Source organism: Onychostruthus taczanowskii, unplaced genomic scaffold (genome assembly GCF_017590055.1).
Source record: "Onychostruthus taczanowskii isolate IOZ18803 unplaced genomic scaffold, ASM1759005v1 scaffold10, whole genome shotgun sequence".
Lineage (NCBI taxonomy): Eukaryota > Metazoa > Chordata > Aves > Passeriformes > Passeridae > Onychostruthus > Onychostruthus taczanowskii.
Genome location: NW_024496526.1, coordinates 8,274,515 through 8,299,898, shown reverse-complemented (window position 1 = coordinate 8,299,898; position 25,384 = coordinate 8,274,515). Strand labels below are relative to the sequence as shown.

Below are 25,384 nucleotides of genomic sequence, written 5' to 3'. Positions count from 1 at the left end.
AAGAGCTTATAAGGCTATCCTATAGAAATATAAGTGTTTCCATAGAAATCTCTATTACATTTATGGTGTTCAGTTAAAATGTTATCTTTTCTGCAGGGTATTTTAAGCTGTTCTCCAGCAGAGATATTCAACGCTATTCTGCATTTAGAAGGATTCAAAAGCCTCTAAAAGGGTAATATTTTCTGTTCTTTCATAAGAATTTTCCATTATTGTTTTTATTCAGCCTTGAAGATTTGGAAGAATAGTTTTTTCTCAAACTGAACCTCAGACAGCAATGTAATTGCATTACAATACCCTCATTTTGCATAGGAATGTAAGCTGAAAATAAATAGCCATCATGACAGTGTCCCATAATGATGCACCATCACAAGACAAATGACAGCTGTCCTGCAGATTCCTGGAAAGTCACTTGATGTAAGCACTTTTCCTTTCTCCTTCCTTCTCAACGGAGGAAAGGAACAACTCAAAATTTGAGATGTTTTGCTAATGATGACTTACTACTGCTTTCTTGTCTCTCTAAACTATTTCCAAAGGGCTTTAGAAAGTTCTGCTGGGAGTAGAATCTGTAAGACCCTCAGGCACAAGGACAGACACAGCCCTGATGATTTTAGCAGCATTACTCATGGGCAAATAATAAATCAGAGATGGAAGTGTTTGTTGGAGCAGGATCTCATCAGAGTGAGTGGGAGCAAAATGTGGAAAGGTATCTGCCAATCCAAACATGAAATGCAACAGAGCACTGCCAAGGTAGGCACAGGTCCAAACTAAGTTGTAAAGCAGGGCAAAGTATGTCTGCAAAGTGTGTGGGATAACTATGAAGTACATTCATCATAACTGTAGGTGCTAAAGGGGAAAAAGATTGGGCCCCAGCCCTCTGAGCCACTCAATTCTCCCTGGTAGAACCATGACTGAGACAACTGTCATATAAATAACATCAATCTAAAGCAATACCCAGGCTTCAGTCTTGTTTTTTCCTCTTATCACAAAGCCTTTTCTTAAAATTTTGATTTGGCTCAAAATTGTTAGATTAATTTTTAAGAAATAACCATCTTTTTTTTTTTTTTTTTCACTGCAACTAGAGAAACCAATCAAAACTGTTCTGGAGCTTAAAGCCTACTAAAAAAAAACCACTATGATTTGAAATTTTGACCACCAGCCACAGCCCAACATATCTTGGTGTCCCTCTAGGTTAGAAACTGGAAATCACACTAAATGTTTAAGCCTTTTTCCCAGAAATCCTTCATGAGTAAAACTTCAGCCAAGATAATTTTGCAACACTTCAGGTCAATTCTTTTGCTGGAAAGTAGTGCAGCATCACCACAGGTGCTAAAACGTAGATGAGTTGTGCCAAAATCATGGAACATTGTCGTGTTTGAAGAAAAAGTTCCCGAAGAAGTTTTGGTTTCCTGATGAAAATGGTTGTTTTCATAATGATTTTGTTTATTTATTTTTATTTTTTATTTATCTCGGCCGCTGCAATGCATTGGGCATGGAGGTAACAACTGTGAATTCTGTGATTCCAAATGGCTCCAGTGCACAGATGTGTTAACCACCAGGAGAGTAAGGGAAAATTTAGCTGAACTGCAGCAGATGTTCTGAGAGTCTAGTTCTTAAGTCACATAGATTTATATATTGTTATGTCTGTTGTATTTTTATACAGGGATAAGGATGAAAATGTCTCTTTCCTATATGAGAATTTTTCATGGAAGGGTACCAACCCACTAAGTCCATAGCTTCTTCAGCAGGAAGCAAGAAGTAGTTTGGGAATCACCAGCTCACACCTCCATTCTTTGTGCACCAAGTGGAAAAGGCTGAGAAAACAGAGACTCCAGAGTTTCTCCTGCTCATGTTTGAGCAAAAAATGCACCCAAGTGCAGTATCACCTGTGATGGGCTCTTCTGTATTGATGCTGCAGATTGAAGTAAAACGCAGTATGGCCTCAAGGCAATCCATAATTTACTTTCAGGAAAAAAACCCAACATTTAACTGACCACAATCCACAAAATGCAAGACATTTCTTTTCCACCTTGAAGAAGAGTAAACATTGTAAGCCAGGTTTTTTTCTTCATCTTTATCTGTCAATGTGTAATGTTCTGAAGTAAAATGGAAAATCTATGCTGAGGAAATTTATCTGTTGACATTTCACAAAGTTAAATCTTCCTTTCCCTCTGGTGTGTTCACTTCTATAAACTGAGTGAACTGAGATTTTTTCTATGGTGCTATTACATAGATCTTTCAATCTTAATAGGAAATAAATTCAATAGAGCAACTAATGTCTGTGACTTCGTTTTTCCTTTAGGCTTGGAAAATCCACAATAGTAGGTGCATGGAAAATCTCACTTTAAAATTAACCTAACCTCATATTTCTTTCAAAACTGAGAAGGGTCCCCAAAGAGGACTGCAAGGGATCACTCTTTTATAGCTATACGAGAGCAAAATAGGTCAAAAAAAGAGGAAACAATACATTAATGTCTAGAAGTAAAGCACTTCAGTTGACATTCTGTAGTCATGACACTAGGATGCATTGAAATTTTAGCTAATAAATACCTTTCAGCATTGAAAAAAAAAAATTTAATTTCATATTTACTTGCATGCTTTTCAAAGGCACTTCTCGTGTTAGAGTTAATTTTTTATTTGCAATATTTCATCAAAATCAAGATAAAAAAAAAACATTTTCTACAGGAAATCGAAACTTCTTCGGGAACTTTTTCTTCAGACAGAGCAATGTTCCATGACTTTGACACAACTCATTATTTCAACTTTGAAACTTTAGTCCAAAAAAGGGGATTTCTACCTTCTAAAAATCACTGGGTTGGAAAACAAAACAAAAATTTCCCCGCATGTACATGGGTATCATGAGAGGTAAGGGTTTCTTTTACAGCTGACGAAGCCTTGAGCAGTGCCTCGTAAGCTCCCATTCCCCTCTTTGTCCACCAACCCTCAGCCCATTTGTGTGGCCCAGCCAAGACCCTGATTCTGGTCCCCATCGTGTGACACAGCTGTCCCAGCAGCACAGCGAGCACTGTGCACGTCCAGGTCCCAGCACACGCTCGGATCAGAGCCCTCAGTGTCAGCAAGGAGCACTGACAGAGGTGGAGCTGCAGCTGTGGAATGATTTCCCTCAGGGAAACACAGTCATTCACCCCCGATCACCTCGTGGGCATGCTGGGAGACATCCTCTCTTGATTGAACCCTCCAAGCCTGGCTGCGACAACACTTTCTTGTGGCACACTCATAAAAAGAATGTCTGACACTCACAAAAGAAAAACGAGCAGTGGAAAGCATTAAATCTGCAAGGAATTTGGAGTGTTCATCTCTTTTCCTAGAGGACTAGGTGAGATACTGTGATAGCAAGCAGCAAAGATGGGTTACAAGACAAGGGTTATGCAGATTAATTGAAAGTGAAATTTGACTGCTGAAGGGGTTTTCTTTAAAAGAAAATAAAAAATTAACCAGTTTATACTGTGCTACTGTGACTTTAGAAACTATACATGAAATGAGCCTAACACATAAATCCAAAGCAGAGTGTTTCAATGACAAAAAAAATCCCCCATGAGACATCTTTAAGACCTTTAAGTTTCCATAACAAGACCAATTACATGTAGCCTGTGTAATACTGGATGGCATTTTAGCTCAACCTACATACAGAAAAATAGCATTCATTGAAGACAGATATTGGGAATTTTCAACAGACATTATTAGCCTTTACATGATAATTGTAATGTGTTAGAAATATACTGTGATTTAGGACAACACAGATCTCTGTGTGGTGTCAGGTAATTCCCTGACAGCAGGACAGGCAGCAGTATCAGCACTGAATACTCTCATTTTTGTGTGCAGAAAGCAGGAACTCCTAATTTAAGGAAGTTATCAGATCCAGGCATAAAAAAGTCCAGGCAAGGGAAATACAAATAACTTATTCAGAACAAATGGCTTGTACACCAGGTATCCAAGTGCAGAGCTACACCCAGTATGCTTTGTGCCATACTGGAACACTGAGGATTTGTTTTCTAGTGAATTTATTAGATTATTGATATTGCTTGAAAAAGGTCTGAGTTAAATATTCATTTCTGTGAAAAGTACTATTGCTTCAGTATAAACATTATACAGCTGTGATAAAGAGTAACAATTTATTTTGAAACTGAAGTGAAAACAAGCATCACCTCGAATCACAGGAAAAAAAAATAATCTATGCTCCTTATTTGAAAGAAAAATAGCACACTACAGTTTATTACCTCAAATATATGATTTCCACATCCCACATTGATCATTTGGAAGGAAGAATTATTGTAACAAACAGAGTAGCAAATTGTTTTTCCAAAAGGGAGCTTTGGTCACAGCATGCCTATGGAGATGTACAGGAAGATCACGCAACAAAAGGCATGACCCAGTAAACATTAGGGATGTGCATTTCCTAGAGGAACTGAAGACTGTATTTTAATTATTATTAGTTATGCCAGGCTTAAAGGACAGTATGCACAGTATAAAGAAAAAAAAACCCAAACAACAAACACAACCAAAACAAAACACCTCAGAGATCCACGATCTGATCCAGCTTTCACTGAAGTTTGTAGGCTTTTTCCCTGCTAAACATACAGCCATCTTTAGCTACTTTGTCCTCCTCCAGATCCCCACTAGACACTGATTTTAATGTATTAACAAAACAAAACAAAATTTAATACCACAGAAAAGCCCAAGGCCCACAACAAAAAAAAGTGCCTCAAGATTTCATTATTTTATTACTCATACTTCTGAGTAATAAACAGCTGAGCTATTCTCAATCCAACAGTTGCTGATGTATTGCATGTGAAAAGATCCAGCCAGATTATACATTAAATTTCTACCAAAATCATTAATTTTCTGTTAACAGTAATGATCTCTTTCCAAACCTAACTCCCAGTTATTTTAAGAAAATAATATTAGACATGTTATAACCATGTATAATGGTTATACATTACCATATTTTGTGGTATTATTACCACAAAAAAGGATAAAGGGAGATCCTCAAGCCTGAGTCTTGTGATGGTATTTCTGAAGAATTATTACTAAATTTGCATATTTTATAAGTCAAATGAATTTTAATGCACTCACCTCCAGGGCACATTTACTTATTGGGACTCTGAGAGCAGCAGTGTTATATGGAAGCAGCATTATCCTGGATTTTGCTAGATGGCACTGTGAGGGCAAGTTTAACTATCAGGTGCCTAGAGCCTGGTTTTCAGTGCTCTGCTCTGATATAATCACAATAAACACATTAATAGGCATTATAAACATTTCTCATCTCCCACTGTTATGCAATGCCCTGGTGAGGCACAGTGCTTGAAGTGGGGAATAGCTAGTTAGGTGGAAGTGGCCTGTGGAATTCAGGTCAGAGCAGTTAATTACCTGACCTGGAATTTGGCCAGAATCCCAGGGTTAATGCCTGTAACCTGATGAAAGCAGTGTGGGGTCCTTAACTTCCTGGGGTAGTCGGGATCTCTTTTTCCCATTTCAGACAGCTGCTCTCCAGTGCCTTGCCCTGGGGCTCTCCAGTGCCTTACACCACCAACTTCAACCACCTCTGAGGTGTCATCCCCTTGCAGCTGCAGCCTGACCCTGCACAGCAGGAGGAGGTTTCACCTGCTGGAGTGCTTTACTCAGAGCAAGCTTTGCTGTGGTTGACAGTGTTCAGAGAGGGCTCATCTCTGCACTGCACAGTTGCAGCAGGGGGTATACGTGCATTTTTCTATCCCACTGCAACGATCAAAACATCAATACATCCTGTCCTCATTTCTGTGCTGAAAGCAGGGCAGTTTCCAGGATAAATACCTTCTGTCTGGAAAGAATAAGAAAATGACCAAAGAACTTATAAACGTATAATGATGGTTTTCTTTTTTGAAAAAGAAAGGTAAATTGAGTTGGATTCAAAAGTTCTGACCAATTAACAACTGAAAAAGGCAAAATCCCACTGTGGCCACAACTGACAGCTTGATTAGTGTCTCCTTTTCAAGGTTTTGAAAAGTACCTTATATATAAGCTGTATACCTCCACCCTCTGTGGAGGAAAAAGTATAAATTATTAAAGTGCATCCTACAGTTCTTATTAATTCCCGAAGAAATGTCAAAAACTTAAAAAATATTGTATTTGCTTTCCAAAACGTAAACAAACTCCAGAGGACTGTGCTGCTCTTAAGTCAAGGAAGTTACCATACATCAGTGTCTGGCTGGACAGAGCAACACTGCTGCTGCCACAGCCAGCCTGACCTTCCTTACCTCACCTCTCACAGGTCCCTCGTTCCCTGAGCACTGGAGGTGGCCTCCTGTGCTGCCCTCTCCTCCCTCCTGTGCTGCTCACAGTGCTCTCAACTCACCATGGAATTCATGGCAAAGTGATTGTGCTGTGTCTGCAGGTCCAGGGCGTGTTGGTAGCTCACACCGATCTCTGTGTGACTCTGCAGGAACAACTCTTTGTTGTGGCTGATCCAGTCGAACATCTGGAAAAAAACCCAGAATCAGACAGGGAGGGAAACAGTAAGAGACAGTACAAAATATAAAAATCCTCTTCTGAGACAAATGTGTATGCAACATAGACAAAATCATCTCACCTATGACACTCAATAAAATAAACTGTTGTTGAGTAATGGAAGCATTGAAGTTATCACCAAATTTCACTATTAACAGAATGATAGGTCAGGAAAAATAATTTATTAAACATGCTCTTCAGTAAGCTTGATCCCACAGTCTTTTCCTATAGTAATGGGAATTTCATATATAGAAAAATGTCAGCAGAGGGAACTATAATCAGGGATTGCTTCATTGACCAAAGATCTAGCAGTTGATAAAGTACTTTTAAACAACAAATGGACAAAAAATTCCATAAATATTACCAATACATATTTCTCAAACCCTTTTCTTTTTAATCTATACATAAAATTTCCAAATATTACATTCAAACAGCCAGCTGACTTCCTACACTTTTATTTCCCAGATCTTTCCAAGTTCAAAGTCAGAACCCAGCCTATCTGCCACATACTATTTTTGGGAATGAAGAGAAAAAAAAGAAAAAAAGTATTTTATTCATATCTATAGAGAGCACACATTTCAACTTGTTCCACTTCCAAATGTATTCCCAAGCAAAATGGATTGTTCAGTACTTCAGACACAGATAGAAATATATTGAATAAAGCTGATGAAACTCATTTCTTATTCAGAAGCACGTCAGTGTGACATTTCAATCTGCAGCCCATTCATTCATTATAAGCTGCCACAAGTCAGCTAAGAGATAGTGCATTTATGTTTTAGCTTGTTCTGTGTTGTGCTAGAGACTAAATGCATTCAAAGTAGAACCTTTACTCCTGACTGCAGCTCTGCAAGCAATTGCAATCTCAGATCTCTTCTGCAAACATTTTTTTTGCATTATCCCTCAAATCTATGTTTCCTTATTGCCATCCCAGTAAGCTGGGGAACTGTCCATTAATAAGGAATCTTTCATAATAATAATAACAACAACAAAACCCCCCTAACTCATTAATTCACTATAAAAAAGAAAAACTAATTATGGAGGCTGCACAGGTCAGGTCAGTGCAGTCCCTGGTCTTAGACAGTCTTAGAGAAAATGTTTTAAGTGTAAAAAGTTTAAGTGTTTTAAGGTAAAAAGGCAGTGATGCAGCTTCTAAGTAACCACCTCAGGGTCAAAAGATCAGTCCAGATCTTAGTTATAACATTTACATGTCCTCCAATAAAAAGCTGCTTTGTTCTCCAGCACTGCATAACAACTTTTGACCTGTGACAGCTGAAGAACTCTCAGAGCCCACTGCTCTGTTGCTGTAGTTGCTCAGGGTCAGTTCCCCATTCCCTGTGGAGATGGGGCTCCTGAGAGGAGAGAAAAGGCCCTGCATGGGTCACCTAAGATTCCTGCAGGAAAAACAGCATTTCATGCTGAGCACTCAATCCAGCTTGGGAGTGCTCTGCCGTACGGAGGGGATTTGCAAAAATAACACTGAATATCCCTTTCAACAAAAGGCAAATAAACATTCCAAGTGTCACCAGACACACTACACTGACCTGGTGCTCAAGAAACTGTCACATATGTCTGACTTCTTAATCTTTTATTTGAGAAAATACACTTGCAGCTAGAGAGTCTCTATCAGCCTTGTATTTTCTGCTGATAAATAGTCCTAAAAGCCAAATTTGGTTCAAGTTACACAGATGCAAGTCTAAAGCAATATCAATGACACAAATACTTTCTACTAATAGAGCTGATCAGGCCTATCACCATTTTTTCAGGAAATAGAAGCAACAAAATTTTTGCAAGGATGAGGTCAGAGTTTTAAAACTTTACTGCCAATTAAACAGAATGAAACGACCTACTACACCTGAAGAGACATTAAAGCTTTCTCATTGGATTCCTTTTTCTCACTTTATGAAGATTTAATAAGCAGAATTAGCACAACATAATTTGCCACACTTGTGGGCTTAAAGGGAAAAAAAGGAAAAAGGACAGGAAAAACATCAAGGTAAAAAAAGAAAGGAAAATTCCATAACAGCCACGTTCATGTCCTAACAACAAGATTTTATGTCCCTGTGGAAAGATCAACAGAGATTTCTTGTAAGTAGATATATGTTTGATGAGAACATTTTTTTTTTGGGTTTTAAACAATCTAAAGACAGTCAGGGAGAAGAAAATTGGCAGGAATCCACTAAAAATAAACAGTAAACGTAATACTTTATGCTCAGCAAAGCCAAATCAGGATCTTCTTAAGACAAGTAATTTAAACAAGTAATCTATTGTTCTGTGGATAGGGAGCATTTCCTTTATCTAATCTATACACTTATTGCAGGATGAGAACCTAGCTTAACTTAAACCATGCTTCTCCCTTTTAATGTAAAATAATAATAAACTACTAAGAAAAAGAAAGGAAGTTTAAGAGATGATTTGCCTTTTTTTTTTTGTCTTGTTAAATCAGCTGAAATATAACAACAAAGTTTAAAGGATGTCCTTCAAGAATTTTGATCAACACTGAGCAATAGACCTCAATGATGAGATATGCAAGTATTACACAGTATCACAGGTCACAAGATTTCCTTAACAATGATGGGATTTAGATAAATACCTAAAAATGGGGTCTTATTTACTTTGGAGATACAATGGATTGTGTTTTCAAACTTTTTTCTTTAACAAAAACTAAAATGGTCTTAAACAATTTTCTCATAATAATGTGACTCCAAGCTGAGACTCTGAAAATACCAGATGAAATGTGAGTTGTGATGGTGCCATGAGAGTTTGCAATGCGTGGCCAGGAGGTTTTGATATGAAGGTTTGTCAACATTGTCTGGCCTGGCCCATATTACCAGCAATATTTCCTGAAAGCTTTCAAGTGAAACTTGTTTTCCACATGAGAAACTCTGATGCTTCCTGTGTTCCTGAAGCGAGTGTGCTGCCTCGTTTGTTTAATTAAAACACACCATTACGGATGGGAACATGGCAATGACCCAACAATTGCTGTTTCTCTCAACCCTGCAAGGACTTCCCCAGTTTCAAGGGGCTAATGTGGGCTCCTGGAAAAATGTCCAAGATCCTTTGACAAATCAGTTTTCCTGTCAAAGGAATGAGTTTTTAATACAATAAATATAAAAGAGTGGAGAATGTGCCCTGTGAGATCAGTTTAAGCCCGATAGTGTCTCAGCAAACAGATTTTCTGTGTCACTCTAACATTGGTATACAGCGCTGTATCAACTGATCTCATCCCATCCACAAAAAAGGCTCTCTTAACAAACCTAGTCTAGTGATTATCACAAAATTTATGGATCTTTAGTTATTCCTGTGACTTACTTCTTAGTTGGAGTCATGCTGACTGCCAGTGAAATAATTCTGCTCTCAAGCCTTCTAATCACTCCTGCAGTCATGAATTCACACTAAACAGCAGCACAGAACAACTAAGATTGGGCATTACATCACTAAAAACACGTGAACCAACTGTCCTCAGTGTCTCCCAGACTGGCACTTCTCCACATTGCTGTAGATAATCTGGAGACCAGTTAAGTACTTAGGAGTTTTCCAGTGACTGAAAAGCAGGGGGAGGGGTTAAACACACTTAAAAAAGAAGATAAACTTTCAGTGTGTTTATCTCTTGTAGACCCGTTTCTAAAAATACATAAAGAAAATTGAATGCATGTGCTGAAGAATGTGAAGTGCTACATTTAATTAAGGAAATTAGTCTTTTATGAGAGTCAGAAGAACTAAGAATGATCCAAAGAGTCTCTTCCTATGCATTTTTAGGAACGTAGCCCTACTGTCACTAGTGATCATATAGGCACCAGTAATTATTATAGACGTGATCTTGAGGCAACTTCACTTGAGATTAGGGTATCAAATCACAGCTCCAGCACCAGTCCTGCTGGCAACAATGAGTCCTTAACCTCATGTTTTGTCATCATAGTTGATGAGTTACTAGAAAATCCAGGTTAAGTGTTAGACCAAACAGCGGGTCTCAAGCTGGTCATGAATAAGCCCTACAGAGGGAGATTGTGACTCCATATTTTCCCTGGATTTTTAACATCTGGCAGGCCAGTGAGTACAGGGTGAGAACAGCTGTTTGAGAACAGACAAGAAACACACGGATATGGAACAGCATGTATGCAGGCTGTGCACAGTCCAGCTCTACATCAGCTAAAATGAGATTTATAACATCATTTCAGATAAAAACCCCTGCTCTCTGGCTTTTGTCAGTGCTTGCTGAGGAGCATTAGCACTGGATTCTGAACACAGTGGTGCAGAGCACCACAGGTTGATGTGCCCAGCACATGGCTGGCAGCACACCCCATGCCAGTGGTATTGATGGGAGGATTACAGCCCCTCATGGTCTTGGCAGCCAGTGAACTGAACACATTTATTAATGAAACTGTTTATACCTGCTGGAAATAATAAATCCCAAATCTATTGAACACTATACTAGGGCTGGAATTAATTATGAACTGGCTTGTAGCAAATCATCTTCTCTCTAAGTACTGAGCCATAAATATCAAACTCATATGGTTAATTAAGGGCAGAATGATAACCATTACAGCCATGTAATCTTGAGGAACAATATAGGGTACATATAAAGAAAATGGTTCCAAAGGGACATTCAGGACAAGTCCAATCACTGCTTTTGGCAGCCAACCGCAGGATAAAATTTCCTTTCATAAAGGGATGAAGCTCCACCTGAAAACTAGTGAAGTGCTACAGCCCAGCTCCTTCTATGACAAGCAATTCCAAAAACTTTCTGCTCCTGTTACTGAGTTCTTCACATCCTCTCTGATCTACACAAGGATCATGTCCAGTTTATACACATTTTCTCTTAGGTCAACACTTCCCTATAAGTTAAAAAAGTTCTCCCAGGTGTTAAACCTTTTCCAGTATGGACCAGGTGGGGTCATTGTCTCTCATGCTGTTTGTTTTACTACAGCCCAGCTCTTCTGAAGCTTCTTAAGATACACAGCCTTTCTCTGCACTTGTTTTAGTTCATGGATATCTTTCAATCCCAACTGAGATTCTAAGGACTAACCCTAAGGACTTTGTGAAATGTCGATTTTATTTCTTTTTTGGAAATACTCCAGCTGACATCATTTAGGATAACTTGTGCAGTGCTTCTGGCATCAGTTCTAGAAAAGGACATACAAAAATGGGAGAACAACAGCTGCTGGATCAACGTCAGTACCTTTTGCTTTGCCTCACTATCTTTTCTCTTGGTAGTTCCCTGCACAAATACTGACAGAGACCAGTAGTGTTTATGTGATTTGCTCTGACAAGCACAAGTTGGGTGATGTTCTGAATAAAAGCAAGTTCAAGAGCACTTAGGGAAAATACAAGGCAGGGTTTTGAAATCCAGGTAGTCATAAATGCATTCTCTCACTATGCCTCCATACGCTGCTAACAAAGAGACAAAAAAGTGTTAATCTAAAAGAATGTCTTGCCTGTAGTTGTGGAGAGGGTAGATCACTAATTATATGCCAGATGAAATCCCTATTAGATCAGTGCTTTCCAATCTCTTCCAATCTGTGGACTCCATAATTTTTTTCAAGGCAAGCACTGTAGCCACTTAAGGTCTTCAAAGAATAAATCTGTTTTATAAATACCTTTACCAACTATTAAGGAACTTAATATCCATGATTCAAAGGTTGGGAAATGCTAGAGGTAAGCATACATTGCTTATTAAAGAGAAGTCCATTTAAGAGTCCATGTGCATTTTGTATTTTCAAAACTGTCCAGCCAGTGTTAAACTGGATAATCTACAACAGAAAGTGGAAAGTTCTACTCTGAGAGCATCTACAGCTAAGCAAGTTCATTTTTATACATTTCCACAATATAAACAATAACACACACACACAACAGTAACTGCCAGAGTCCCTCTCTTGAGGTTTACAAAGTTTCCAGCTACAAGCTCTATTCCTATCTCATTAAGGGAGTTCAAGTATTCTCAACAACTCAATTAAACAAAAATCAAGGCATATTTCTCACATCTTTTGCAATTGAATTTAGCCAGTATATGAACAAAAGAAATACTGGGTAACAGACACACACACAGTCTACTGACATGCGAGGGCAGGATCCAGGAAAGATTTGCATGTGAGCTAACTTTATAAGAGACAATCAAGAAACTCCCCCAATGTCTCCAGACTAGAATCAAAAATACAGTTTAATTGGAACCAGCCATATGTCTAGGTCACCTAAACGTCTGGGAAAGGCCAACAGAAGTGCAACACGTCTGTGAAGGAGCACATGGGAAACGCCAACAGTCTAAAGAATCAGGACTTCTACCTGGAATACAGAAAAATCCTCCAGCCAAGCCTCTGAGCTAAATTCAGCAGAACAGAGGACTGATGCTGGCTGTCCAGGCAAGCTGATCCCAAAGGGATAAGGAGCCAGAAATAAAGACTCAGCAGATAGAACAGGGGGCTCATTAACCAGAGCCTGTCCCTCTGCCCCTGAGATTCACAACTGACAGCAACCAGATTTAAGCAAGAGGACATTGCACAAGTTCTGGTGACAAGTGCAAGCTTAAGCTATGACCTCATCCAGAAGGCCAGGATCAGGCCTGATGGGGATAACCAGGCTCAGATGCAACCCCAGGTCCACAGCAATGAGGGAGGTGCCAGGTCATGCCACAAAATGAGGTGAAGGATCAGTGCCTGGCTCAGCAGGGCCTGGGGCCAGGCAGAGGAGGGCTGTGGCAAAGTTGGCAGTGAGGTTGGTCATGAATGTCCAGCAGTGCCCGCAGGGCCCTTACAGTGGCTGGGTACCTCCACAGTCACCAGGAAAATGGCTGTTCTCAGGTAGGAGGATACTGGCTCCAGAATAAATTTTGGACGTAAAGAAAACTTTGATAGCACATCTAATTTTTTTTTTTTTTTCCACAAATCAACAAATTTTATGAAAATTGTTTCAATTAAAAAAAAAACCTCCAATCTCCTGTAATTCCTGTAGCCACTTCATAAATACAGCCTTAATTAAAGCATTTGTAGCTTTCTCCAATCTCCTGTAATTCCTGTAGCCACTTTATAAATACGGCCTTAATTAAATCAAAGCATTTGTAGCTTTAAAATAGAACTCTGCATACATCTAAATGCTTTGCTAAGCCAGGGCCTAAATACAACATTGTGTTTGTTTTTGTGTTTGTCTCGTGTTTACAGATGGTGATGGACAAGCCAATACTTCTGCCAGATCTTTCCCTTTCACATGTGTTCTGTGCAGTCCATGGCCAGGATAAATTGGTGTCGTTCCAACGAGGCCAATTTACACCAGCTGAAGATTCAGACCCACAGCTGTATTTGTGTAAACCTCAATGCTGCATGAACACAGTTTTTCCATTATGAATATCTGTGTATATGATTCATAGAGTACAGTAAGTAAGGCTACAGCACATTAAATTATTCCAGACAATGGGCCCAACTGTCAACCCACTAGAAAATTAGCGAGATGTGTGACGTGACAAATAGCTTTGTATTTATAGCAGAGCACCACTTCCAACATACTCACACTGAATGTTCCCACTAAATGCCAGAGTAAGAGATCTGTGTATTTTTTTCCTGACACATATCAAGCCACAGCCATGTACAAAGTAAGGCATGATTCCTACAAGGTTGAATAGAGAAGTAGGAGTTTTATTGTTGAAGGTGGGAGAGAATTACAGATCCTGAACACATAAATACAACTAATGACATCTGGGCGTGTTTTATACGTCTGCATTGTTTGCTTGCTTTTTGAGATATTGCAACTTTCCAGCACACTTAGTAACATCAAACAGTAAGGCATTCCTGGAAAGGATTTTCTGTTCCTTAAAATGGAAATTACCTTTTCTGGGCACAGACCATCTACAGAGAACTGCTTGATGTCTAGGTGGAAATTAATTCATTGGTTGGATAGGAAATGTAATACTAAAAGATATAAGCAGAAAACAGATATAAATGGAAAACAGTGTAAATTATGAAAATTTCCCCCCAAGATGCGGATCTTCCTCTCAGTTTTCAGAAGAAATTTTCATTCAGTTGAAAATGCTGTAGGAGTTTGGTGACTTTGTTATAGACCCTGGTTCTATTCCTGGCTGAATGTGTAACATTCCTCTGACTCCACTAAGAGCTTCCACTAAGAACAAAACTGCCAGACAGATGTTTGCTGGTTTGTACCAGAATCGTGGCATTTCCCCTACCAAACCCACGTGTGCCTGAGGCCCAGAGATGCAGCTGGGTGTAACCACAGCTTTAAACACCTGACTGCCCCCTTGACAGTGCTCCTGGATCTCACAAGGTGGACTTCAGGGGGTCCTGAACTGCCACCACCCACTTCCTACAAGATTGGGTACCAGGGGAGGCCCCATCAGGGAGAACCACCACATGCCAGTGCCTGGCCATGCTGCCAGAGCATCCATCAGACAGATAACACCTGGACACAAGCTGTCAGGGAAAGAAAATGAAGGTTCCTGAGGGACACTGTGGGGTGCTGAGGGACACTGTGCTAGAGACACACTGTAGGGTCACACCTCAGGGATGAGTGGCCCATGTCAGAGCAGGAACTCTAAGGAACAACAGCAGAAAAAAATTAAGAATCAGAGAATATCTGTAATAGCAGCAAAAATAAACTTATGTGAACATTATCCCTGACATGCCCCGCAGCCCACCAAAAAAACCTTTTGATGGACTGGGTATAAACCGAGACAAAAACAAGGGACATTTAAGCTGGTGAAAAATAGGTGTTTATGGCAGTGTGGCCTGCTTTTTCCTTTTAACACCCAAATCAAGATCGGAAGTTTGTGTTCATAAGCTTTAAACTGAGCAAAATTCCCCAGTTCAAGACTGGCTTGTCTGTGACACCTCTTCAGCACCTGTGCAGGACATGAGGCATCCAGGACTCTGGTGCCAAATAATACAGAGGGATCTTGCAAGACATGATGGTTCACAAAAATATTTCTGAATTACATTCTCTGTAATGTGCATGATTTGTAAGAAGAAAAGTTAGAGTCACCTGGTTTAAAATGGCACTGATACTTCTGGAAGCCATCCACAGACCATGCTCCTGGTTTTTCCTCTTCAACCCTCACCAGCTCCAGAGAAAACAACCTCTCAGCTGTACACCCACCTTTATCTGCTCTCTATAAATAGATATGAAGGGTAATTTAAGACACACTTTTAAGACCCCAAGCTCTGCCAAGTGTGGGCCATTGAAAGCATTTCAGTCAGGCCAGGAAGACATTAATTTAGAAATAATCACATGGCTACATGTGAAAGATGCTGCACAATAAGTCTGTGAACCTCATGTACAGCTTAATTACATTATTTCCTGACAGCTAGTCTCTTGCCACCTAACCTTTTTGAGGATCAAAGCAATAAATTTTAAAAAAACCCCAGCTTTCTCATCTTTTTCTAGATGTGTGGGCTTTGATACCCTCTAGAGCATTTGGGTCTTCTCATCTTCATTAGTTAAAGCAGAATTTTGTGGTTAAAACATGCTATAATCATCCTTAAAAATTAGTTTTAAGTCTGTATTCAGGTGCCCAAACTCATTTTTGTGCCATACTGATCAGGGGAGCATTCCTGTGCCTCCCAGCGGTGCCAAGTCAGAGATGCTGAAACAGTCTCAAAACGCTCCCTATCAAAATTGGCACGCAAAAGAAGGAGGAAATTTCTGCAAATACAAAAATATTCCATCAGAACATACTGCCTTCAATTATTTTTGGACCCATTCTAATGTTCAAGGAGGAAGCAGGAGGAATAGTAACTGCGTATCCCGTGTCGGCAGCAGGAAACTACAAATAGCAGAGCACACCATGTTCCAGTTCCAGCCGCAGCGGCTGCGGAGCCGCTTCCTCACGGGCAGGGGTGCACGGGCAGCGAGGCTGCTGGAGCCTGGAAATGGAGCAGGAACTACGCCACGGCTCGGGCACTGCTGGCTGTGCCCCGTGCACTGAGAGGTCACGAGTTGTGCTGGATGCTCCAGCGCCAATGGGACAGAGCGGCCCCAGATGCTGGAACTGTGCTACAGGGCACGCTCAGCACGAAGGAAACGCGCAGCTCTTCCTCATCCCGAGCTGCAGCAGCGGAGTGAGGCATTGTTAGTGATTTTACCTTCCCAGCGAAAAGATCAGGTTCACCTCCAAGTGCTGTGGAGGCAACATGTTTATCTGCCAGTAAAAGAAAAAAAAACCCACCGGATCTGGCAGCACAGGGCAGAATGAATTAATAGAGAAAGAAGGAAAGCACTCAGATGTTTATTTTACACATCACATCGGGACTCCTACTGCAGGACAGGCTTCCTGTGCGACAGGAGGCAAGGCAGTTAACCCCTGTGGTTTTTAATTCCCAATTTTTAACTTTGAACTAGACATCCTTTGCACTTAATTTTGTTGCCCCAGTGCCAATGCAGCTCTACAGAAATCAGTGTGTGACAGATGATTGCCCTTCCTGATGGACAGCTATCCACATCTGAAAAATTAGTACAAATGCCTTCAGAAGATTCTTGTGTTCTTTGCTTCTGGAGTCTGAACTTGGGTCATGGAAGTGTTAAGGGAGGATGCTTGTACCCTCAGAGCTGTTGAACCAGCAGCAGACTTATTGCAATAGAAATAGAAATGTCAATAGGAGGCTACAAAAGCATCCTGCCCCTTTGCCACAGAGTGATGGTTGCAGAAATGGAAGGTGACATTCACCACTAGAATCACAGCCACAAGGAAGAGAATTTCTGATATATATATATATATATTTACCCTGATCCTTGTATTGCTCTGCTCAGCAGGCAAGGCAATCCCACACTTCCTTAAACCAGATGGCAAAATGGGGCTTGTAGCTGCTTTCTGTTAGAGCAGCACAGAGCAGTTGGTGTGTACTTGTGAATTTGTCCTGTGGTTATTAGCTTTGTCCCCAAGCTTTCTACTGATGGATGGAAAAGCAGAAAAGCAAACGTTCACAATGCTATTGGCACACAAGGGAAGACCCCCCGGTCTTGCCTGATAAATAGGTAAGTAGCAGGATACAAGTTTGACATGGGGGAGAAGCTGCAAGCTCCTTTGGAGCATGGCTAATAATGAAGACTTTTTTCTTTTGCAGTCCAATTAGCAGAAATAAGCTCTGTTTGTGCTTTGAGGAAAGTTAAAGATGTCTATAATGATCTCCTGATCTTGCAAAAATCTATTTTTTTGTTTGGTTTTTCTTTTTTTTTTTCCCTACAGGTACCAAGAATAGGATCTTATTAAGTGTGACCAGCAGTGGTCAAAGTAATGAACACTTCCCACAGAGCCCACCACGATTACTTCCCACTCTGACAACTCTTCACTTTAGATTGGGAGCAACAAATTGTGGATGGCATTAGCAACCTGTCAGAAGGCGACTTCCGATTAAAGCGAGCAGATGTCAGCTCGCTGCCTCTTTAATTCAGAACTGCAGCCTGCAAAGACAGCAAGTGCCAGCATGCAGGTTCTGAACTGAGACATGCAGGCTAGGCAGGATTCATCCTTCTATTAAAGATGAAGGGGTTTGCAAGTAATTTATTGTTATAGATGCTGAAAATTTGCCCCCACAGTTCCCCAAGGATTCTTTGGTGCCCTTGACTAAGTGATGGAAATGGCAGATTTGACACAGTTTAGCTGCCACTCTCAGAGCCTTCCAAAAGGGAAGGTGCAGATTCCACTATGAAATCTCTTTAGCACATGACATCTCTGCTCACAGCATCACAACGAGCTGTCAACACAATGCTCTGTGCACAACCACCCCTCGTTATAATGCTTTTTCTGCTTCTAGGCAAACTTCGTTCTTTTATTTGGTTTGTTTAAAAAACAAAATAATTCTGAGACCAGGTAAACCCAAGTAATATGGGAAATCCCTTAACCTGTTATGCCACCACTGAGATTCCAAAAAATATCAGTAAAGGTCCATTCAGAACATTGTACTGTTTATCCAGCTGCGTTAGAATACCTCATAGTGGCTTACCTATGACAGAAAGTACTGATGTGCTTCAAGACAAAGCAGAAGTAGTACTCAGTAGCAAAAATTCAATTATTTTAAAATGATACAGAAAAAAAAATTATAAAGAACACATTTGAATAAACACTGAAAGTTAATTAAAACCTGCTACAATAGAGTTATTGCTACATGCTTTCAATTCTCACCTGTTTATTAGAGCCTCCTTTGTTCTGGGAAGTGTGAAGTAATTAAATACAAGTGATTAGAGCTGGCATAGGTTCATCTGGGGAAATCCACAGATTTTTAAGAATAGATGTACAGTTTCCCCCTTTGAAATGAACTTCCTGTGCTGGTCCTTTGTCTGTCCTTGATTGATGCTATCAGAAGAGTTATTGCTCAAAACAGCTTAAGTGAAGCAGAATATTCCCAGTATATGCCAAAGCAACCCAATTCCTCTGTAGGTATACATTTGTGTTCCATAGGAATGTTTTCATAACCTTACATCTCCAAGGGCCATTCTAAACTGAAAATCAGAATTTCTTTTTTGGAAACTAGCAATATCCCAGTCAGATTCAGGACCTCACTGTGCCAGATGTCATACAAACACGCACTCAACTATTTATTGTTTATGCACCAGCTGAGTCTCAATTCAAGCCTCCTTTCCATATCACCTATATAATCATCTTTCCAACATTTTATGATCTGATACTGTAAAATGGTGTCTGCCAATCCAACAATTTAAGGACCTCTCTGTACTTATTTTCTGTGTTCTGGCTGTATTAGAAATGATGTGTCAGAGTAAACACTTTATGTTGAACATGGGGCCTGCCCTTTGCTGTTTTAGTTTCAGAGTGGGCTTAAGAACAAAGCATGGGATGACATGATGACCTTCTATTCACATGGCAGCTTATTTTGGCTGATAGCTGACTTTCCTTCCCAACACTGCCATCCCAAGCCTGATTCTATGAACAGTTGTCTAGTGAGAATGTCTATAGCAAAAAAAAGCACCATATGCTAAGGGAAACTTCAGATTATACAATAAAGCATTTGTCATTGGCAGCATGGGAAAGAAGATGCCAGATTTGGAAACAACGTTTCAGGAGAGAACAGACACTACGCGCTCTGTTCGAGAGTCCATTGCATGAAAAAAGACAAATATGTTAAGGTAACTTAAAATACTTTGACTAAATTCAAAGACTCTTGAGCAATGTCTATTCCAGATCCATACATGTAGAGATCTATATATTTATTCTATATAACAAAAATAAGAACCACTTGTGTCAGGAATTGTTTTCAAAGCTTGTTATTTATATATAAGGACTATTGCAAACCCTGGCAAATGTTGCAGATGTGAACTAACACAACTGGAATCCTGGGATGGGGACACCAGTATGGACAGATGGAGACGTGGTCTCCTTACCATAAGTGGGTGGCCACAGCTGCCCCTGCCACCAGCAGGGCTGGAGCCAGTAGCTGGTAGCAGGGAATGCCACACTGCTCCAGCTCACTCAGTGCTGTCTCTGGGAGCTCTGAGACCTCGAGTCCCTCATAGATTTCAATAGCAGCTGAAACTCGTTCTGCTTTACAAGACCAGGCTGTCTGTCTTTCTAGCAGACAACTCAGGGAGACCTCGAGCATCAAAATGCAGCTACATCAGGGCTACAGCTAAAACTAATCTGAAACTGAGTTGTTTCACCTGAAGGGAGAAACAGTTACTTTGGGCTGAGAGGGGTAGGTACCACCAACAACTTGGTCCTCTGAGAACTCTTTTTCTGGAATTACGGGTAAGGGATTTCATTTTTGCTTAGCAATAATTTCTTGGTCACTCTTCTTATAAAGTTCTCTGCAAACACGTGGATGTTCTAAAACATGACAGCAGGCAGTATCTGTACCCCAAGGCCCTATTGTTTCTCTGCAAAGACATTTGAAATAGGCTAAGGATGACAGAAACATGAGTCTCACTTAGACCCTCAGTCAAATACCTCTGCAGAAGACACTAAGCTTTTTGAATCCTTTCATGGCAGAAGTCTTATGGAGCTTACCTCAGGTCTAACAACATCCCCTGTGTTCAGAATCTCCAGGAAAGCTCCTTATTGCAATGCTCACTCACTGTGCTGTTCTGATATTCATGGTGTAAGTACTTAGATAGAAAATCCAGAGCATGCTGAGTTCTGCACACCAATTCAGTGCTCACATAACTTAAATGGAATCTAAATCCTATACAAAAATCCATGTCTAATCCATTATTATTATGCCTGTATGATTATTACTGTTAACTGCTAAATACTATTCATTCAGTAACAAATCCCTTCATAGTCAAACTGCACATGGGGCATATGTACTTCAGATGTGCTCTCATTATTAATCTTGACTGTGGTTCTGTCCCCTCTTAATGTGCTTCCTGCCTCCTCCCCAGTCCTAATCAACCACCTCCCCAGAACTCCTTTCTTTTTTATTCATTTCACATATGAAAGGTCCCTCTGTCACCTTCTCAGAACTCTCCTCATTGGCTTCCCATTCTCACTCCCTGGGACATATCTCTCCCACAGTAATTGTAAGCCAATAATTCACATGAAATCTTTGAGGTGATTGTATATATGGCACATAGCACAGATTAAAGAAACCAAGTGCTTCCAGCAGTGAAATAAGAGAGGGGAAATGGCCCTTCACTAAGTGGATTTTATCTCAGTCAGAGGAGCCTGTCCCAGGTGCTGTCCCTGGTGGAATTATGCAAGTCCTTAAGGGTTAATATGACATGTTGCAAAAAGGAAAACTCTATAAATTTGCTTTATGCATCACTTCAAGGATCTTTTGACACTGATGAAAGAAGAAAAGTTAGAGGTGATGTGAAATGTAAAAGGAAGCAATGTTGGTTTTTCATCTTTCTTATACTGCTTTTCCAGAAAGTCAGCTAGGACCCATTTCTAGGAAATGCTTCCCTTCACTAAAAGGGCAGCTACAATTGCTCTACTTTAATGGACTGTAATAAAATAAACTGCCTCCTATTAGCAAGAAGGATCATATCATCAGTTTTGTAATGCATTTTATTACAGAACATACAGCATCAGAATCTTCAGATGCAATGTGGGGAAGTAATGTACAAAAGAGTTAAAGTGGGTGTCACATAATCACAAATGCACTGATAGTTTCCTTTCTCTCAAACATCAAGATATCAGTGTTTCCTCTTTAAAGCCATCTTTTCCCACCTAAACCACAGCATGAATTTCCACATTTTGTATTCTATTATCCACCAAAGCCATCTTGCACCTTTTTAGACAAAGAGTAGCTTGCAGAACATTCCTTCCTTCTGTGGAACATGAACCCTTGGCAGGTGTAACACTCCAAAACCAGTATGAGCATGGCTCCAATACTTGAATTATATATTCTTGGATATTCCTGACTTTGCTGTTGAGCTAGAGCTTCTCTCTATTTTTCTAGACTAACTCTGCCTGGTGTTAAGTGACGCTCTAAATTAGGAACTCCTAAATTTCATCTGGCACTTCAGAATATCTTTAGTTAATGGGTATAATGTGCTGCTGACAATTAATAGGAGTCTTCCCAATTCTTTCATTGGGAATTGCAACTGTACACTGAACAGGTGTCAAGTACAGCTGACATATCTTTGACTTTCTTCCTTGAGAAACCAAATGTCACATTATTTATTTCACTCCATGGGGCCTGAGTTTAATAGCACCTACTCTATAGAATAATAGATCAGTTCCCTTATTCAAGTAGACCTGACTGAGGAAGGGGCCAGAAGTGGGAGGAAGGCAGTGGGAGGAAGGCAGTGTCTGCTCAGTGCTGTGGTCTCACTGCCCACACTTGCACAGGGAGCGGGATGCAGGAGAACTGCTGCAACTGTTACTGCACCCTATTCCTCTTAACCATTTGCTTATACCCCCCTCCAAACCTGTCTCCTGTTTATGAACTTTGCATTGTTAATCACATTCCCATCACTCTTGCACTCAGTGAATTCTTTCTGTTGTTCCAGGCTGGTCACACCACCTGGGAAACGGGAGCTGGAGCTGCTGTGGAGTAGGAGCTGCAAGTTATCCATGCTTTCCACTCCCTGTCCCTGCACACACCTGCAGAGCAGCAGCACCAGGGCAGCCCCAGCAGCCTGCACAGCTTCCCATCGCCTGCTCCACAGGGAAAATCATGGCAGAGGTGTGTTTTTCAAAGGGAAGCCTTGGTTTACACAGACCTGATGGTTTTAACTGTAAGCCTGCTACTTCATTGCTCCTTGAAGACTAGATGTGGCCTGTGGTTTGCCACTAGTCTTTCTACAAAGCCGGCCTGATCCAAATAAAATGTTCCTCCCACCGCAAGCTTCCAATGAAATTCACTCGTGGCATTTTCTAACTCCTTCTTTTGTTGTTCTCCTTTGTGTAGTGGACTGTGTGGGATGTCAGGAAGCAGAAGGGGAGGTGAGGACAGAGAGAACACGCCAAGCCCCCTCTGCCTCCTGTTGGGGCTGACCCCAGCTCTGCTGTGAGCAGCTTACAGGGCAGACCCTCAGCTCAGTCCAGCTGGTGACTGTATTGTTTATACTTAACATGGACAACGCTGATTACATCAGGATAGATGGTTTTCATTCACATCCATGTTGGGGTAGTAAAATTGGTGTGGAACCAACATAAAATGATGTGGAAATTCCTACAAAAGTCAAATTGGGTGCCAGTTACAAATGATTTCCAGAAAAGCTGGAAAGTACAGAGTGTAAGTATAATTTTTTGTCTTTTTTTGGTATTTATTCAAGTGTAAAACATGTGGACTCTTGCCTGAATTCTTCTCCCTGTCCAGATTTCCACCAAGCAATTATCATTTCTCAGATAGTTCTAATACTTGGATCTACGTTGATTGTGGGGTTTTTGTTTCAAACAGTATTCAATTTAGACTGGGATGAATTTTTTAATGTTACTGGTGACTAAAAATATTTTCCCTGTTACCCAGTAAAACACATTGAAGCCTCAGTTCTAGTTTCAAAATTATATATATCTGTACATACGTATTTCTCCATTAGCTGGCGAGGAATAAATTTGTTGAACAGTGAGGGTCAGGGCTTTGCCAGCAGCTGAAATGTGTTATTTATCAGCAGATCATTACAGTCAGCACTGCACAGCATGTGAACTTCCTCACATCCCTCTGCCAAAGCTCCCCACATGGCTGACCTGCCTGCTGACTTGAGCTTCAAGGAGCTTCCAGTCTCCATCTGGAGATTCGATCTCACTGCACTGCTTGTGCCTATGTGACAGCCCCACTTCTCCTTTCCCTTGGCCCCAGCACAGGAAAGTAAAACCCTACAGGCCTGAACGGGGACAAAGTTTCTCTACAGAAAGCCCTGCTCTCTCTCTCACTGATTTGAGTGGGAGACCCAAGCCCAGGCTGTGACTGCCACCCCCTCTGTTTATTTTGGCAATAATATGAGTTGTTCAGCACACAACTATACAGACTTCTGTAAGTTTTAATGCCTGTAATTTAAATATTTTGTGTGTCCAGGCAGTGTCTGCCATAAATGTTCCAATACAGGGGATCTCTAGGAGGAAGAAAAGTGAATTGATTAGCTTTTAAAATCTGGGGTACTGTAATACCAAAGGGTTCAAAATTTAACCTTCCTTAAAATACTGTGTGTTTTACTCCTTGTGTCCCTTTTTTTCCCTATCCCATTTTTAAGAACTTTTCAGGCAATAAGGACACTTGAAATTTTTGAAATCAGAGATGTCCAGAAAATCAAAGTCCTTGTCCATTTTTTTCTTATTTAGAACATGTTTCCTGAAATATCATCCAATGAATATAGAGAGATATTTTAAAAGACCCTGAAACCTTGTTTATGTTCAGAATTTTATCTTGGAGTTTGAGCTTTCACAGGTTATTAGAGTTATCATTTGATTAGAACTAAATTGCATGTCCAGGTTATACAAAAAGCTGTGTCTGTCTCCAGGAGATGAAGAGTAAGTGGGCTCTGCTACCATACCTGAGTAGAATGCAACTGTGAAAATGAAGGTACCAGAAAACTCTAAAATTCAATACACAGACACATTGGTGGCTATTTCTACAGTGGAGACAGCACTCAGGCTGGATTTAGCTCTAGACATTTTATGAAAAAGTACTTTCCAGTCTGAGGTGGTCAGACTATTTCAGAGACCTGAGAAAGGCAGAGGAAAAGCACATCAATGTTTTACATCAGTCTACACGTGTGACATGTGTTAAAGGGTCTGAAACCCTTCCGGGAAGAATTTTAGGGACTCACAAACTGAGAAGATTAAAAGCACAGATTTGGGAATATAAAACAAGAAAATATGTTATATTCCTTGGGAAAATGTAGAAGTCAAGAAAAGGCAAGCAGAGCCTAAGCAGGGAGAAGCTGACTGTGTGTTTAGTTAATGTGAGGCAGACAAAGAAGAGCAGAATCCTGGTTTTGTCAAACTGGAATTGCTCAAGACAGCCAGTGCTACAAAGGCAGAAATCACATTCTCACTGCTTCTTCCTTCATCTCAAAAGTTTCATGTATTTTCTGACTTGCCTAGACTTTACACATATCAATCTCAGAATAACACATGCAAAGAGCTTTGCTGTCACATTGCCTGGACTTGTTTCACACCATCCTTTCATGCCTTCGTGCAGGAAGTAGAAAGGAAACTCCCTGGACCTCCTTCAATGCCACAGAACAGTGCTTGGCAACAAGGACTTCTCAAACACTGACTTGATCTGAGAACCTTTCAGCTTCTAACATTATTAATTATAATAACTTCCTAAATAGTAATAATTCACTAATAATATTATTGAATAATAAGAATAATAAATTATACAATTATATTAATAAACGGTGGTCATCTGAATAATCCCAAAGAAATTGAAAATCCAAAGTGATGCTCTGACTGAAATACAGGCACTTCTGGGAAGGACACAAGTGAGTGCCCTCCTTATAGCATATGACACAGAGGGAATAGGGAGAATGGTACTACTGTAGCATTTGG

The 25,384-nt window shown here is 40.3% G+C and overlaps 1 protein-coding gene across 10 annotated transcripts in view; it reads right to left on the bottom strand.

The window, feature by feature from the left end:
• The window catches only part of KALRN (kalirin RhoGEF kinase), a 473,687-nt gene that overhangs the window by 250,699 nt on the left and 197,604 nt on the right, over positions 1 to 25,384 (bottom strand). For all 10 annotated transcript variants that reach the window (XM_041406297.1, XM_041406207.1, XM_041406244.1 and 7 more), the window contains exon 6: positions 6,350 to 6,472. In XM_041406297.1, the coding sequence (XP_041262231.1) occupies positions 6,350 to 6,472 (123 nt within the window). The remainder of the gene's footprint in view (positions 1 to 6,349; positions 6,473 to 25,384) is intronic.